Genomic DNA, 19,151 nt, shown 5'->3' on the forward strand with positions numbered 1-19,151 from the left:
GCCTATTGTATTCATCTCACCTGAATGTATAGTGCACAGCAACATGTAAACTTTCTCAGGGCCAAAGAAATTAGCATAATTTTCATGACTCATCGCATTGTGAGGTTTACGAGCCAGACGAGTACACATGGGTGGGGCCATTGGGAGAAACAAAGCAAACCTTGAAAACTATTTTGGGTCATGCAAATAGGCAAATGTTTTTTCTTCAGAAGACCGGATGCCATCTTTGAGTCCGGTAAGTGTCTCCTATTATGCATCTGTGGTTCCTCCAATTGGACTTCCAGGTTTGGTCACTGTGACGGGTACTTGAGACCAAATGAACCCACGAATGCACGTCCCTGCTTTGTTTAAATCACGGCTATTTTGAAGTATGAACGTGGCCTTAGGGACGACCAGGAGCTCTCCTTGTTGATCTGAGGCTGCACTTTACACACAGCTGCTCCTCATTGGGGAGTTCAAAACCATTTGATGCTTAAGATCTGTTCTGATTTGTTCAAAGTGAATTGTAGAGTTTGTTTTTTGGGTGTAAGATGACGAGTTTTGTTTAATACTCCTAATAAATAATAGCAAGGACTGCTTTTTCTCTGAATTTCAACTTTGATTGTTGCTTTATTACTCATTGCTATTTTATGTTATGAATAAATTCTTGATACCAAGTCTTCAAGGATTTTAGGAACCAACCTCTCAAATAAAACTGCAGATGACGTAAAGTGACAGATCTCCACATGTGCTGCTGTAAAATAAAGGTTTCTTCATGTTTGTGTCCACTGTGTAAAGGTTACCCAGCTTTGCTGTAAAATGCATGACACGGAAAACACAACAAAGAAAGGATGTGTATACAATCACATGTGGTGAAACAACATTTGTGTAATCGAGAGAGATGCTCTGATATGAAAGGTGAGCCTCTGATAAAAATCGTGGCTTCTGTGGGTCCACGGAGAGTAGGTGTGTCACGGCTGCACCCCCCTTTGTGAATAGCTGATGGCATTTTCAAGTTAGTTGTGCTGCATGCGTGGATATCGCCTTTCATTTCATTGTCTGTGTAATGATATTTGATTAAGTTCACCTGAGAAAGAGTCCACGAGCTGTCACCATTCAATCACTGTCCTTTGCTCTGTGTCCTTTACTGTATACCCCTTTGTGCAGCTGCTCACAGACACCGACTTATGTAAACAGCACAGACACCAGTAAACCCAATGAGAGTTTGTCGCAAACCTAAAGACGATCCCCGGGGGCTTCGTTTAACAAAGCGAACCAGTTTCCATACCACCGTCTGCTATCTGACTCGGTGTGGTAACAAAACACGAAAACCTTCTCAGACGGGATCCTGTTAGGTTTGAGTGTGTTATCTGAACACCTGTTATGAATCAAATAACATGTTATATGTATGGCCCAAATCCCAATTTTTCTCATAGGGCTTAACAATCTGTACAAGGTGCGACATCCTCTGCCCTCAACCCTCGACTACAGGAGAGATCAGCTGCCAACACAGTCCATGAAATCAAGTCAGTAACATACACGCAGGTCTGGTCAGCCTTGTGGTGGGACGACCTGAGCAGAGGGTGCATGCCTTGTGGTTAAAAGGCTGAAACATCCATTGATGCTCAGGTTCACAACTGGTGATATGTTCCTAACATCTGCTGGTGGTTGGCAGCTTATCATCAAACTAGTGCGGAAGAACACACACGGGATATTCACAATCCAGTCCCTTGTTCTAAATGAAAAGTATTGCTGAGACATCAAGAAACTTTAAAGGGCGGTCATTATAAGGGTTAGGGTCTTTATAGGGGATTTATAGACCAAAGACCGTTTTTGATTTCTATTAAAAAAAACACCAGTTCCAGGTTTTACACAACAAATATCCAGGTAATTTCATGTGTTTCCTGGTGCAAGTCCCTGATGGCCAGGTTTGACATTTTAACCTCCATCCAACCCTCTGGAAGTGTCGGTGAAAACAGTGCAGGCCCTCAGGATGCGCACCACTGGGTTCCAAACTCACATCCTCAGTCTATGAAAATACTGCCATCATCTGGTGAGCTCTGACACTCCTTAAACCCCCTTAATGACACAATAAATATCAACATTTCTTTTTATTTTAAATCAGGTTGGAGTGATTTTAGAGTGGCGGTGCGTAAAACGACGTTTTCCCAACCAACCTGACTTGGCTCATATTTTTACGTGCCATCTTTTAATAATAAAATCAATCGTCATTAGTTGGATTTGCCTCCCGGATCCCGGAGAGTGGAGCAGTCGTGCGCCACGACTCCACGCTAGAAGCTTCTCTGACTGGGCTGCAGCAGAAAGAGAACCCCCCGTGCAGCTCCCTCACCAGCAGGTCTCCCCGGGATCCGTGTTTTGCATCGCTCCTCGATTTGCATTTCTCCCTCAGATTTTCCGTGCGTCGGGTTCAGCCGCTCGAAAGCAGCGGGCGCTCCAGCTCCATTGTACGTGCGCCTCCATTTCCAAGCGATACGCAAAGAGAAAGAGGGAGAATAAAAAAAACAACAACAACAACCCCTGGACATTTTTGTGAATGATGTTGCCGAGGCTGCACCAGAGAAGAAACTGAGGACATTTTATTCTCTTGTTGTAAACTGTATTCTTTCATTCTGCTGCGCACCTTCCACGAAGACAGACACGTGTCTTCGGGGTAAACAGAAAGGGCTCGATCGTGTCCGCAGATTGCATTGTTTCCCTCCACCTCTATTTGTTTTGTTGTGTAGACACACGACGCGGAGTTCCAGCTTTGGAGACGCGCTGTGCACATTTCAGTCCGTGCGCCTTGGTGAGAAAAGACGCATTTCGGAGATGTCGGAAGTGCTGCCTTTCAACGAGGAGAAAATGAGTCATTATGGAAATGAGGGCGACGAGGGACACCTTTCCTTCACCTGTCGTCTCCAAGACACCAACAACTTCTTCAACGGCTCGCAGAACAAACGTCCGCCGAAGCTCGGACAAATAGGCAGGAGCAAACGGGGTAAATATATAATTTAAGGCGTTTTTCTCCCCCCCATGTGGATGTGTTGAATGCGCACACAGTGGAGCAGGGTGAAGGATGGCACCGTGTGAAGCCTTGACACGGTCTCCATCCAGAGTGCATGATCACAGGGAATGGTCTTTTGTTTGCATGGGTGCGTTTTTAAAATCTTGTATTCGCACTGCAACACAACTTGGATGCGCAGTGCGTGCTCTTAGACGCCTCTGAACCTCGCTCCTTCACAGTTGTGCTGCACGTCCCCTCCCCAGTGAACGTGCGGTGTAATTAAGATTTAGATGCGGTGTGATTGTGATCTCTGTCTTTTGTGTTTTGCACGATGAATCCAGGCTGCTCGTGGCTTTTTTGCTTGTGTTTGTCCTGATGAGAAGACTCACTTGTGGTGGAGACATGCATGCACAGACACGCACACAGTTGCATGTACAGTAGTGCACACACACACACACACACTATGCACAGACTATGCACAGACATGGCAAAGCGGCAGATGTGTAAGTGTTGCATCTGCAGGTGCACTGCAAGAAGACATGCAGCAATTCAAATGTGCATTACACACACACACACACACACACACACACACACACACACACACAACCATGCTTTTCTTTCTCTCTTTGCACGCTCCTATTCTTTCTGTATGTATGCATACACCACTTCTGCCCATACAGCGCAGTGCTCATGGTCCAAGGCGTTAATGCCCCCTGTCAGTTGGTGGAGAATTTTCAAGACGCCACACCAAGACGAGCCCCCATCTCTCATTAACTCTCTCCCCTGTCATCCACAGTTGTGATCGAGGATGAGAATGGCGACAACGAAGCCCTGAAAAATGGAACAGAGAAGACCCCGCCAGAGGCTTAGAGAGCGCTCGTCTCACCATCCCCCAAAAGACACTCTTGAAAAAGATTTTTTATGGCGATATTTACTAGTTTTAATCCAAAGACACTGTATATAAGCACTTTCTCTCATGTGGCAGCAAGCAGCACTTCCACACCCTCCTCTCCCTGTCAGTCATCATGGCCATCCGGGTGACACACACTGGCAGGGGCGGGAGATGGCAGCGAAGGAGACCCCAGGTGGACCCCCCCCAACAAATACACACACACACACACACATATATATATATATATATATATATTTATACATACACATACACAAATGCCCTCGATCACAGGGTTTCGCCATAGATCCAAAAGTGAAGAAGACCACAAGCGAGGGGGGGGTGCGATGGAGAGGAAGGAGGCGGCGCTGTCAAAATGCAGAAATCAGGGACAGGATACAGAAATAAATCTAATATAAAAACTAAAGCACACACTTCTCCTATATCTTATCGATTAAACCTATTGTACCATTCTTTCTTCTCTTCATTTTGATCAAGGGAAAATAACTAATAGAATTTGTAAATATGGAGAGGGTAGCCCATATTTTCTTGCACAAAGTGGGAATCGGTAAACTGGCTTGTTCTCTGTGTTGAAGACTTCATTTATTGATCCTTTGGAATATGTCTTTTGCAGTGACTTAAGGCCCAAGGGAGAGGTTTTTTTTGTATGTCAAGAAGACTTTGAGCGAATGAGAGTGATGTTTTTTTTCACTTAACAATTCTCGATGTTGCCTGAGTGTTTTTTGTTACCATATTTTGCAGCTAATGAGTCATTTATATACAGTGTACCTCCCACCTGTTTGTAAGCTTCCCAGGCTTTCACCTGGATTGGTTGATACTGTAACTTGACTGTACACACCCTATTGATAAACTATTTATATTGCATTGTGCATTATCGTGTGTGCCAAATCTCATGAGGGATATACTGTACCGGATAACTTGTTCTTTTTTCTTTTTTTTTTGTGCTTTATACATTTACTCGGACAGTTCAGTTGTTTTGTTGGGTTGCCATTTTTAGGGCTCTTTCTTAAAACACTGAAATACCAACTCATGCATGGCAAATATGAAATCATGCATGCACGGCAGAAGTTCTGAAACTCTTGTGTATTCTTGAAGCACCTCGTATACAGCTTTGAATGACAAACCTCGAGAAACAGTCTTAATTCTGCGTTGTACTGTACGATTCACACTGATTTGTACAGTGGCCTAATATCTTGTAATAAAGATTTGACAAAGTACTATTTACTGTTTAGTGTTGATTGTGGTTTACAATGCGGAATGATGTACTTGATGTTGCTTTCTGTCTTTTTTTAACTGTTTTAAAACTGTAGCAAAAACACAAAAATATAGTTTTGTATCGGAGAGATGAAGACAATAGCAGATATAGCTTGACTGACTTTCAGAGATGTCCCTTGTACAGTTTACCCTGCTGTTAATGGATCGCCTATGTGGATGCCAAGGAAGGACAAGTCAGCATTTTCCACTGAGGAAGCAGTGTCCCATTCGTTGGAAAGATCCGAAAGATGAGCAACGGAATCTATGAAATCTATACTTTGTCGTGATTTGTTTGAAGGAGAGTACAGAGACACTCGGCTCGGACTGCTGCGCAGCAAACCACGATTTCCTAAAAGTGCTACAGTATTGCAAATGATTCTGTGGGGAATATGTACACCACTGCTTCCCAATGCAATAAATGTCTGTTTGCACCTAAAATCTCAGCTCCTCTCTTTAATCAAGTCCTCCCTTTAACTCCATCGCCAGAGATGTAAATGGTGCAGGGGCACCGAGGCATGAGGAACACTGATGAGACGTGACATTTCCAACTCTGCTGTGGTGACTAAATGATTCATGTTATGTGACGAGCCTCTGTCAGTGTACAGCATCTTAAAGCCCCCCCACGTCAACCACCAGGATTTGGACTGAGAACACATATGAGCACACACACACACATAAGCACACACATGTGTGTGCCTCAGCTCCAACTGCAGGCGAGACTAACATATTGCTCGTCTCTCCCTTCCCAGTCTTGACAGACATGAAAGGGACTGCCTGGGCCGGGTACCATGGTAACAGATGCACCTTGCACTCAATGGGTGCTGCGGTGGGTTTTTTTCGGTGCAGAATAGTCTTCCCCGAGCCTCGGCTTGATAACATCGCTATCTTTAATGGAATGTTCTCCATTCTCTTATCTGTGCCCTCTTCTCTCAAGACCTCCTATTCACTCAGTGGCGTGACCGCATTATCCTGCCAAAATAGTCCCTTCAAAACAGCAGTCAACCATGACGCTCACTGCAGTAACAGCCTATCCCCACATACAGGACGAGAGGATGTTACACTCCTCGTTTGGAGGGAGTGAAACTTTATGATTGCAGGGTTGATCTTGATCCTACGTAAATGTTGCAGTGAAAGCCTGGTATGACTGAATTAATGTCGGCTATGATCATTTTTTACACATTCACAGCCAAACACGTAAGACTCCAGCAGTGACATGCTGCTGAAAACCACGAGAGATGAAGAGTAGGAAAGAATCGAAATGGTCCTGCTGTAAATACCAATGCAGTGAAGCTCATAGTGTCCAGCTTTTGTTGGGAATGTTGTCATTTCTTTGCTTTTTCCTTTTTCATTACATCCTCAAGATTTCTTGAACTTTTCTTCACATCTGATTATTTTACCATGTTTACATCAACCACAGAAGCAAACCAGGCATTAAACACCTAAATCACAACAAATGCAGCTACATACTGTACATGACATGTATTAAGTAGAGTACTGACCATCAGAATGGGCTTGAAAGGATTGTTTTGGCGACCGCCAGTTACAGAGTCACCTTCCAAACCGATGCATCGCAGGTACATCCCTCTCGACTGCTGTCAAATTATACTGCATCATACAGAATCCTGACAACCAGGTGTCAAACAGAAAAACTACATCAACAAAGAGGAGCCCTTCGCATGTATGAGCCAAAAACAGGAGCTGAGACACTAAATGAGACAGTGTCTTAACAACGCTTCAAACTGCAACCCAAGAAATTGACCACCCTGTCAACTGATATCAAAGATTATCAAAGGAGTCTCACCAAAGTGGAGAATTTAGAATCAGAATGTGGAATAAAAGCTTTTTAATTGCAGAACAACTGATAAACTGAACAATAGACCAAGAACACTCTGCTCAACAATGAACAGCTGGAAGGGAAATATTTATTGAGAAGCACCATTTTGATAGCCCACAAAGAAAATATAATTTACAAGAAATGAAACATGTAGATGGAAGGTGTATTAAAAAGGCAACAGACAATGATTGTGTTCCACCATTTTCTTCCTCTTCTCTGAGGTTGGGTCATATTGGCAACAGGTTTAGCAGAGTGTTCTAGACGTTTCTTTGCTCAGCAACGCTTTCCAACTCCTCTTAGGGAATCCTGAGGCGTTCCCAGGCCAGATGTGATATATATAATCCCTTCAGTGAGTTCTGCATCTACCCCTGGAGGTGTCCTCCCAATGGGTGTGCCTCCAAGAGAAGGCATCCAGGAGGCTCCCAATCAGATGCCAGCACCACCTCAACAGGTTCCTTTTGACGCAAAGGAGCAGTGGCTCTATTCCAAGCTTCGTACGGATGGCCGAACTCCTCTGGGATAGGGATCTCTAAGGCTCAGCTCAGCCACACCACAGAGAAAGCTCATCTCGGCAGCTTCTATCCACCATCTCATTCTTTTGGTTGCTACCCAGAGCTCAAGACCATCGGTGATGTTCAGAACTTCGATCCATTGGTAAATATATACCTTTGCTGTCTGGCTCAGCCTCTTCTTCATAACAGCAGTAGTACACATTACTGCTTCGAAGCCTGAGATACGCCTTCATTTGGGGCAGCAACTCTGCCCCAACCCCTAGGGAGCAGAGAACCATGGAGGTGCCGACTCTCCTCCTGACTCCTTCACACTGGGCTGAATCCCATCCCAGTGTACTCTGGAGTTCATGGTCTTATGAGGGAACAGAACCACGTCTTCTGCAAAGAACAGGGTTGTAATTCTGAGGTTCCCAAACTTGTCTCTTTCTTCACACATGCTTGACCTTTAAGTCCTGTTTCAAACTAAATTCTTGGGGGCAACATGGTGGAGTCAAACACCCACCTGAAACCTCATTAAAATCCTCTAACAATGCAACGAAGGAAACCTCATTCAGTCACAATGTTTGATATAAAGTTTATCACAAAGTCTAAGTGTGACAGAAACACATTCTGCTTCTTTTCCATAGATATCCATTTACACATCTCTCAAACATTTTTCTCCCACATATATTTTGATACACTGGTAAAAATGCTGGATGCTGTCCATCCTCCTCATAGTTGACAACAAATATCTCGGTATCTATGAGCTAATGAAGAAAGCATAGCTACTTGCATCCAGCTTCACAATGAATAGATCCTCCAATATTACCACAAATGTAACAGGGAGCTTTTTTTCAACTAACTCAGAACTAACTAACACAGACTGATGAGAGGTCATTCACTGGTGCTGTGAGAGGGGGGCCGACAGATGTCAACATCAGGATAACTTTTGGGTTACATAGTGTAGCTGCGACACATGAGGAAGAGGAGGAAGACGCAGGAAGAAGAGGAGCAACATGAAGTCACTAAGGAGGAAAAACATGGATGGGAGAAAGAGAAGGGGGAAGATCATTCGTTGGTGACCGACACCAGGAGGAAAACCACACCCTTCATACACTTTATGACACACACACACACACACACACACACACACACACACACACACACACACACACACACACACACACACACACACGCACACACAGTAATCACCAAGAAAAGCCAGTGCAACCCTCCCCTCTGTATTATTCCCGAATCTGACATGTCGTAGCAGGGAAATACCAGTGATGACCTCACATGCCGAACTGCTGGGAAAATCACCTCTCATTTTTCTTGCCATGAATCAATGGGCTTTATATGATTCTGTCATAGAATGTTTGTGACATGCAAATGGGTTAGGCATTTGCATTTGATTCCATTGCATGTGTGTGTGTATGTGTATGTTTAGGACTTTTTTCAGTACTAACACTGACCTTGTCAGGAGCCTGGGACCTGATCACGGGGACTAAGCCCGGTCCTAATGAGGGAAAACTGAGGTCCTGACTAAGGTGAGGAATAAGGTTTTGGTCAGGCTGTCCACAATGAGTGGAAGTCAATACAAAGTCCTAATAAGGAGAGCTGCGCAAACCTGTGTCTGTATGTGTGTGTGTGTGTGTGTGTGTGTGTGTGTGTGTGTGTGTGTGTGTGTGTGTGTGTGTGTGTGTGTGTGTGTGTGTGTGTGTGTGTGTGTGTGTGTGTGTGTGTGTGTGTGTGTGTGTGTGTGTGTGTGTGCGTGTGGTGGCAGCAAAGCTCAATTGGCATTGGGATCAGGTATTCTCCTGCTGATTGATACCCCACTAGGAATTCACAAGGACAACCGCTGATAAGAGGGGGATGAGGAAAAATACAGTCCTGCTTGGGAAAATAAATAAATATCCCTTTACACACCAGAACACTGTCTGGGATTTCACCTCAAGTTTCTTTTTTGTTTTATTGTTTTTTGAGCATAGGTGAATCAGAGCATTCGAACAAGAAACAACCCTGCCTATGATATGGTGGTGAAATCCACTTTGGTTGCAGCTAAATCGTGATTGCAGATGACGTCAATCTTTCGGGCAAGTTCGCTCTCTGATATCAATCCAGCTTTTCACTCATCTCCAAAAACCCCTAATCCCGCCCAAAGTCTGCCACTGTGGACACTGTTCTCATGTCCTGTTCTCGTCTGAAAAAGGATAAGAGACTGCAGGTTTAACAGATGGGAGTGTCAGGACGGCAGAGTGTTAAAAAAACAGACATAAAGACAGAGATGGGAGGACCACTCCGCATTGACATTAAACAACCTCACTCGCTTAATGTTATTTCTTCTTTTCAAGGAAAGTGAGGAGCGAGGAGGAAAGAGGAAGGGCGGCAGATTGGAAGAAGAGTGGGAGAGCGGCATGAGAGGGGAGATGGAGAGCCAGGAGAGAAGGAGGAAAAGAGAGGGATAAACAAAAGTGAGAGTAGAGGAAGAGAGAGGAAGAGAGACGGAGAGGCTCAATATGATGAAATGAATGCCAGGGAGAAACAGTTCAGACCCACCAGATGGTTGCTATAGCAACCACATCCCTAGTCTCCCTCTCTGTCTCTCCGTCTCTCGCTCTCTACCTCATTGCTTTCTAGCTGCTTTAAGTCTGTGGAGGGAAACCAGCGGCTGGGAGAGGCAGCTTTTTACATTTTGGTGCAGTGGCATCATTGATCCTCATAACCAACTTTACATACTGTTGTTCCTTGTGTACATTCACTATGCTTTTATTGTGTCTTTGCAATACGCAAACTATGCCCTTTTTTCATCCCACAGAACAAATCCCGACAAAATCTTCTGCACCTGGTTTGGAATAATAAGCGAGGCATTACAATGCAGCCCACCAGTGTGGGGTCATGAACAGGTCTGGTGACCCTAATAAATGCCTAGCTTTACCGTTCACCCTGCCTCACACACAAACACATAGGCATCTACTGTACATATAAAAATGTTTGTATTGTGAAGCGTGCGTTGCTGTAAACTCCGCATACAGATTGAGATGCTATAAGCGTTCTCCTCAAGCTCAGCAGCAGTGCTCTACACTTTCAGACACAGGATGGGCATCAGACGTCTTCATCGCGTTGGTTTTTTCGTCCCTGCAACGAGCGAAAAAAGCCCACTGAACACACACACAAGGATATGCACGCTCACGAATGCAGCCTGGCACCATGCGTGCCCTGCACATGCACATACACACAAACACCAGGCGGGGGAAAAAAAATCCAAACTGGGAGGCACCACAAAGGGAAGAGCTCGTAGGCCCCCCAGCAAATCTCATGCATGGAGATCATTTTCAAAACAGAACAAAATGGTGGGCCATCTCTCAGTGGCAGAGTGGGTCTCTGCACGGCCCCCGGGGCGGGATGGCATGTAACTGTGTACGCGTGCCTCCTGAATAAAAGATGCTGACCTAGATGGAAATCCGCCATTGGTCACTTAATTTGTGCGACATGTGTGATTGGCTCGCGCCCAAACATACATAATAGCTGTCCAATGGAATAGAGAGCAAAGACAGTCGTGCATTTGAGGGAAACGTTAGAAACTTTTATTCACAGGTTTGGAAAAGAGATTAAAAGGTTTGAAGGTGTTTGGAAATATATAATCAATGTGTCATTCTTATTTCAGTGTCTTTGTAGCGTATGATTTTCTCTCCCAGCCCCTCCCCCTTATAAAAGCCTTATTCTGGGCTTTATCCTGCATCACAATCACAAAAGAAAACATGAGAAGGATTTTTAGACTCTCCATCATCAACAAACATTACACAGTTCACTGATGCAGATTGGATTCATGCAATGTGCCAGCCCTGCACCACGTGGGACTGAACATAGTACATATGTCTGCAGGTCTGTGAGCATCAATGAACCCGACTGAAAGGGTGTTTTGTATCAACACTGTACTGAGCCCTTCTACATTATTGATATGCAATTTGACTGCTCGCCATCAATAAATTATTAAGGAATTGAAAATTGTTGAGCCGCGGCCCGACAGCCTCGCATCTCGTTGGCCGCTGTAGATGAATGAACGCGGCGGCCGCATGATCGAGAGCTCCAAACTGCACAAGTGGAGAAAAAGTCATCTTTTTTCTTCAGGTTTTTCAAAGAACTTGAGGCTATTTCGCTCCCACCACGTGTTATGCAATGTTCCAGCTGTTTACACAGTGGATTGGTTGGGTTTAGTGATAGCTGGGTCTCCCCTGGAGAAAGGAGGGAGGCTGGATCCAGATGTTTGGAGTTGTCTGGCCAACCTTGGGACTGACGCTGTGTGAGATCCTGCAGGCTCAGCCCAAACACTCTGACTCATCCATCTTACGTTTCGCACATCTTAGCGATAAATCCAACCACATAAACTGAGCTGTAGTGTCACTTGAAACATTTCAAGGGACTTACTGGGGGAATATTCAAATGTGTCATATTGTTAAGATTCGGGACTCAGGAAGTGGAGACAGGGAGGAGTTTTAAAGAATTAAAAAAAATCATTTGATGAGGATATAGGATATGAATGTGAACACCAGCACGGCAGATTGTCAGTTCTGAGTTTTAGAGGTGAGATGAGTTTTCTGAGATCCAGAGTCCATAGAGAGGCAGACACACAAATGTCCAGACTGAAAGAGCAGGGTGAGGATGGTGGGTTTATGATCCTGGACACAAACACAAACCTGTATTAACAAGAGACGCAGACAAAATGGGGAGTACAAAAAGACTTCAGAGAGCGACACTGAAAAGGGACCATCACATGTTTGGCCACAAGGGTTGCATGAAGAGTGTTCTTGGTAGAACCGGTGCTTGTATACTGCTTGGAGGCGTGGTATTAATCATTGACAGAAGTTCAAGTGTCAAGGTGATTTTGGAGGGAATCAGAAACGGAAAACTGTGTCCCCGCCAGCGAAACAGGCAGTGACGAGGACAAGACAGGGACAAACAACACACAGGAGCAGAGGGGCAGGGTGGAGGAAACACAAGGAAGAACAGGGCAACAAGTCCAATCCTGACACACATTTCTTTGGAGTAAAGATCTATTGTCGTTGTCAAACATTCTGCATCACATCTGACACTCTGAGACCGAGTTAAGGGTCGAAAACTACAGATTACAACCCATCATAGAAATCTATATCTAAATCTATATCTATGCTTTTATTCATGATTCACGGTTTTTCTAGTCCGACTTATTGAACGTAGCGTATTTCTGTGAACTGTTATTTCCTCAAGGCAGATGGTATAAGCTGATTTTGATTGGGTTTGAAGCATTCCTCCTAAAGTTCCCATTTCTTAACATTGATGCTATTGACCAACAGAGAATATTTATCAGAATATCACATTTTAGTTTTTTTTACTGTTATCTTTCCTGCTTTTAATATACTATTAAGGTAAAGTAGAAGTAATCATCGGATTTAGCAAATAGAGACTAAGTTTAATCTTCCATTAATCCTATAACATCAAGTTTACCCCTGTTAAGTTCCTCTTACGTAACTTTAAGGTGTGTTAAATCATCATAATCCACTTTATCTGACAGTATCATGCATTGCATGTCTGGTTTTCCCAGCTCTTTATTGAAGCTATATAATGTCTGTACATATTCAGACTACGTGTCTTTTTATCACTGCACCTTTCCATCAAATGGAAACATCCGCCATATAGATTATTCATCTGCAAAACTTCAGATTCTCCACTAGAATTGGATTAAACAAGAAACAAGAAATATACTATATTCACAATAGTTACAATTTCACTTCGTCATTTTAAATCATAACAAAGCCCCATTGTCTTATAAAAACGTTTATTAAACTGAAAAACTTTAAAAATACAGATAACATTTGCTTGATTAAACACAGTGTAGTTAGTAAAATAGTCAGGACTGTAATATAAAGGTTAGAGTTCTCACTCTGACAGCAAGTCGCTCTATCCACATTGAAATTCCTTGGTGATGTCCACTCTGCACCATCAGCCTCTCTGGCTAAGCCTCAGGAATACCAACCAGCTGTCAGCCCCTTACTCTCTCCCTCTCTCTGTCTCTCTTTCCCTCGGCCCTCTCTCATTTTCTCTCTCTCCATATGCCCTCTCTTGTTGACAGCATCACCATTTTAATTCTGGGTGTGCAGGTTCTGTTTTTTTCCCCCTCTTTGCTAGAGATGCATGGAGCAAGCAGCGAGGAGCCAGCACAGAGCAAAGGATCAGGGCTATGAATCTTAATGAAGAAGAAAGTACAGGGGGCGAGAGAGAGAGAGGAAGTCTGAGGGAGAATCCACCCTATCTACCTCTTTCGCCCCCTTGCTTGTCCTCTCTCTCTCTCTCACCCTCTCTCTCTGTGTTTACAGGATTTGTCTCCCTTTGATTCTGATTAATTAGCTGACGATGGACAACTAAGACCCTGAATGCTGCCGTGTTAAAGACAGGGAGAACAAGACGGAGTAGACAGACTCCTATTGCTGCACTTTTCTACACACAGGATTTCCATCACTACATAGTAGCAGTAGCACCACCACACTACTCCGATCCACGGAGCCAGGCCAAACTATAGTTCTCCCAATTTAGTGTGGAAGAACTTAACTGTCTTACACAGAACCTTGCATGGCCTCAACCCCATCCAACACGTCAGAGATGAACTTGTACGTCATCTAGGAGCCAGGCCTCTTCCCCCAACATCATCAGACCTTACCTCGTTGTAGCTGAATGGTACAAAGTTAGAGGAGCTGAGGCTGTTATAGCAATTCATTCCCATGGTTTTGGAACATGTTGTATCATCATTTTCATTATCAATTAATCTCCATATTATTCTCTTGATCAATTATTTCATCAACAAAATGTCAGTAAATAGTGAAAAGCACGGATTTTAATGTCCCATAGCCCAACATGACATCTTCAGATGTATTTTCACTTTACTATCATATATTACAAAAAAATATGAGAAGCTGGAACCAGGGAATGTTTGGATTGATGCACAGACTTGAGATAAACTGAACTTTTATGAACAAGGTGTGTTTTCTTGTATGGTGTTATACTTTGTATCTTTTACTCCGGCTGCTCAGCCTTTTCCCAATTTAAAACCACCTTGAGACGGTGTGTGAATGATTGAATAAGTGGGATTAATATTTTATATTTGTGTCATGGGGACCATCCAACATGAGATTTACATTACACATGATAATATACTAAAGGGGTAAAGACTTCCAGCAGATAACCTCTATCTTCAAAATAAATCAAATCATCGCTGCATGCCACACACACACACATACACACACACACACACACACACACACACACACACACACACACACACACACACACACACACACACACACACACACACCTCAATTGACACAAAATAGACAAAAAGGAACTCAAGGTTTAATATTTAGTGTTTTACCTTCTCTGCGTCTTATCCTTTTTACATTCTGGCTTCACAGTGTTAATTTATTTATTTCTACCCAGGGACAGATCATCTGTTCAAGATGCAGATTCAAGCTCCATGTGTTCACAGCTTGATGAAGTGTTACTCTCTGAATATATGGAGAGCACAGGAGAGTGGTTGTATTGGCGGTATAAATGGTGACATACAGTATGTGTATGAGTATGGAGTAGTGTTTGAGCGCCCTTACATTTGTGTTTGTGGGCTGAGTGCTTATCTTTGTTCGGTTTGTTCACACAGAAAACCACGGCCACTCCACTTTGATATCCTCTCTGTCATGTTCAGAGCTTGAAATGAGTCCTAATGTGGCAACACAAAGTCCTTCTCTCTGTTTCTTCCAAATTCTCTGGAGACCTCAAACCTTACTTTTACTCCTTCAGTTGCCATGGATACCTCCAGCAAGGCAGCTGATTGGAGGCAACAATAAACTCAACTCTTCTTCCAGATTTTGACAAATCTGTCTCCAAATTGATGACCTGAACAGACTCCCTGTACCTTCTCTCACATGCTGACACACATCTGGTGATGCGAGAACGCACACACACACACACACGTGGATAAACTCTGAGGACTGACGCGCGCACACAGCGGCGGTGAACGTTGACAGCGGAACGGAGATCAATGTAATCTCCTTCAGCACAATCCAAAGCCACTGTCATCATCTATCTATCTATCCCAGTGGAACAGTCGAAATGTGTGAAATCAATTCTGCATTCAATTAAGGAGCAGCCAGCCACAGCAGTCTGGCTCCAGAGGTGACCCCGAGTGCTCCTGCTTGCTCCCTGATGAAGGCCTGCTCCGGTTAATAGCCTGGTCTCCACCACAGCATCATGGAGGGCTTGTTGCAGCACTGCACCTACATGGGCCAACACAGGAGGGTACACGTGACTGAAAGCCTTGGTCTGATCAACTGTTTCAGATGAAGAATCTTTGTGCTGCACACTTAAAGACATAGGTTGTCATTCTGGGCAATAAAACTATTCACAATGTAGATGGGAGCATTGTTGCCACCCTCAGGTGTGAAGAGTTAAAGTCCATACGGTGGCCTGAGTTAAGAAAATCTACCAACCAGCATCTCTAAAATTCCCTTATAAACATGAGGTGTGAAAACAACAAACTGTGGTCTCAAACAAGGTTTTCTGTGGGTGATTTCTTGGCCATGGAGCAGTGATTCAAAGGAAGAAATAGTACCAACTCATTATACAACCACAGATCCACAGTCGTTTCAGGATGACTCTTTAAATGTCTAATCTCAGTATTTCAAAGTCCTCTGAAAGATTTTTTAGAAACAATCAGGTTTATTTGATTTGAGTTGCTGATTTTTACATCAGTATGTTTTAGGGAGACCCGGTTTAGTGACTTTTATTAACTTGTATGTAGTTTAGTAATGTGGTAATTTTTTTGTCTCACGTAAAAGTTGTCATGGTCAAAAATATACATGCGGCTCAAAAAACTGCAATAATTTATAGTGTCAAATGCATTTTTTAAAACATGGGATCAAACTTATCTCACTCTGTACTTTTTAAAAACTTTATTAACTAAGAATGTCAGGAACAAACCAACACTGATAACAACAACGGAAATTCTGAATATGAAAAAATATATACATAAAGCGTACAAATAATGAAATGTACTAAGAAAAATAAATATTCAAAATATGTTGAAAAATTAAAGGAAAACAATAACACATATACTGTTGTTACTGAGTGTTGCTCAGTACAACACTGTATCTGCAAAAACCCCAAAATAGTAAAAAAAAATTCATTCAGATTCAGCGTGATGAGTATAAGAACTTAATCAAAACAAACCATCTGTACAAACAGACAGACAGACCTTCAGGACTCCTTGTCCAATAACATGTTGAAACCCAGCACTGGTTTGATCTTAGAGCTCCACTGTGTTCATTTCAGAACACCTGGCACCACCTGACAGCTGAGGCGGTCTCCCATTGCTTACCTTTGCTTTTCAAGAACTGCACTGCATCGTGTGGACTGAAATACCAAAGGTGCTACGATCAGATTTCGACACAGGGCCCCTCGGAAAGAGAGGGCCTCGGGTAAAAATGTAGAAGCCACATTAAATGTACTTACCATCCCTTATATATTGTCACCCTCTTAAATCTAAAATAATATATTAAATATATGACATTTATTAATAATTTCACTCAAAAAGGTTATGACAATAGATGACTATTGACATACTAATAACAATGTCTGTCAATTATGTAACATAAGAGGAATAAATTAATGAATTTTTGAACATGCCTTTGTGACTTAAGCAATTTTAAACCTTCAACTCTGTCAACAATAAAGCATAACTAACAAACTAACTAAACATAATGCTGAGGAGGCATGTGCATCTCCTCAGTTCTCCTTCCAGCTCTTCTTTGCTGGGTTCTTGACTGATGCCTATTAATGTGGCAAATTGTCAAAGAAGTGATGACACTCAACGGGCATGACGTGTTTCATTGACTGGAGGTCCTGGAACTTTCTCTCCTTGATTGGCAGAGCACATGGAAACATTCGTATCCATGCTATCGGCTCATTTGGCACCTGTACCCTTTGTGGCAGTGCTTCCCACGCAGAGTCCTCCGAGAAGGACAGCTTGAAATGGACCTTGCCTTCACTGCTAAACTAAAGAGCCCGCAAGTGATGCACAGTCGGATCTCCAGCTTTTTTGCCTGGTCTGATGCTAATGAAGTAAGATCCATTCATTTTCAGGAACTCATCATGCTTGAGCACCTTCACATGGTAAGGTGATGGCCTGTTTCTTGCAGTCTGGAGTATGATGACGTAGTCTCTCGGGGTGAAGATATCCGGAACTATTTTGCGTTCAATAGTACTATGCATGCTGTCACACTCCATTTGTGTGTGCCCTGCAACAAGGTATTTCTGTATAGTACCCCATATTTCCTTGCAAGCTCAGAGAATGCATTCGCCACACATGCATTCTCTGAGCTTGCAAGGAAATATGGGGTACTATACAGAAATACCTTGTTGCACTTAGACACTTTGATCTCCTTGAGTTCTGGATGGTCTTTGATCACACCTTCAGAGGACTCATCTCAGGATGGGGTATAGTCTGGATCGCTTATGACATCATCATTATCAGATATGTCCTCTTCATGGTGTGGATGTGTTTGCTTGGCATCTTAAACAACATCAACGGGAGTGTTTAAGGTATTGTCTGCTCCATCTAAAACAGAGTCTTGGCCTGGTACATGCTGCTTCATCTCTTCAACGACGGTCTCATTGTCATTTTCAGTGGATGAGACCTGATCGGTGTCAGAATTGTCAAGTGCATCTCCTACCAAAACGGAAAAACATTTCAACCTTTTCAGGTGTACAGTCACAAATGTGTGATCAGTCTGAAAAACATTCATTGCCTTGTGGTCACTTGTATTAAGCTACATCAGGGATTCCCAAAGTGGTGTGCATGCAACCCTAGGGGTGCACAAGCTGCCTCTAGACACTGCACAACAGGCATACTACCGGTCAAATGATGTTATGATTACTAATATTATGTTCAAGTTCAGGACGAGCCCTGAATCATGGAAATAACTTCAGCGGCTAAGTAGATTTTCGTTCTTCTTGATGCAGCCGCCATCTTGAAAAGCTTGTAAAATTGCCTAAGTCACATTGTCTTTTGACTCAGGCAAAATAAAACGGCCTGTCACACTCTTGACATAGGCCATTATTCTACAGGGGTGGAATCGCATGATCTGTTCAACTGAGGATGTAGGCGATTTTACCAGAGGTGGCCAGCATCATAACACTAATATATTAGTGTAGAACATATTACCAACAGATTTGGGTATTCTATTAATTTCCAGATAGAGAGAGAGATAGAGAGCGAGAGAGAGAGAGAGGGTGTGTGTGTGTGTGTGTGTGTGTGTGTGTGTGTGTGTGTGTGTGTGTGTGTGTGTGTGTGTGTGTGTGTGCGCGCGCGCTACAGACAGGTATAGCTGTGTACAGTATTTAACTTTAACAGGGGGGATCCTATGCTAAACGTTGTGGCGCCACCTAGAGGTCCAGCCGAGTATTGTTTCTTAATATTCAACCTCCAATCTGCCGGATTCTAGTAAAATAATTGGAATCAAGTTTATGTGATTAAATTAATTATTAAATGTAAATGATTTGTTCAAATTTGAAATGAAACACCCGGTTGTACTTTTTGTTCCAGGTGGGAACTTTCACTGCACTGGGAACTATTAACGCTTGGCCTTTCCCCCCGGACAT

General features: G+C 43.2%; 1 protein-coding gene across 1 annotated transcript; it reads left to right on the forward strand.

The window, feature by feature from the left end:
• Window positions 1-2,203: 2,203 nt before the first annotated feature.
• On the forward strand, window positions 2,204-5,110 carry camk2n1 (calcium/calmodulin dependent protein kinase II inhibitor 1). Its single transcript, XM_035149197.2, has 2 exons — window positions 2,204-2,977; window positions 3,780-5,110. The coding sequence occupies exons 1-2, from the start codon at window positions 2,809-2,811 to the stop codon at window positions 3,851-3,853; spliced, it is 243 nt and encodes an 80-aa protein (XP_035005088.1). The 5' UTR covers window positions 2,204-2,808; the 3' UTR covers window positions 3,854-5,110.
• The last annotated feature ends 14,041 nt before the right edge of the window (window positions 5,111-19,151 follow it).

This window comes from Hippoglossus stenolepis, chromosome 3 (genome assembly GCF_022539355.2).
Source record: "Hippoglossus stenolepis isolate QCI-W04-F060 chromosome 3, HSTE1.2, whole genome shotgun sequence".
Classification (NCBI taxonomy): Eukaryota; Metazoa; Chordata; class Actinopteri; order Pleuronectiformes; family Pleuronectidae; genus Hippoglossus; species Hippoglossus stenolepis.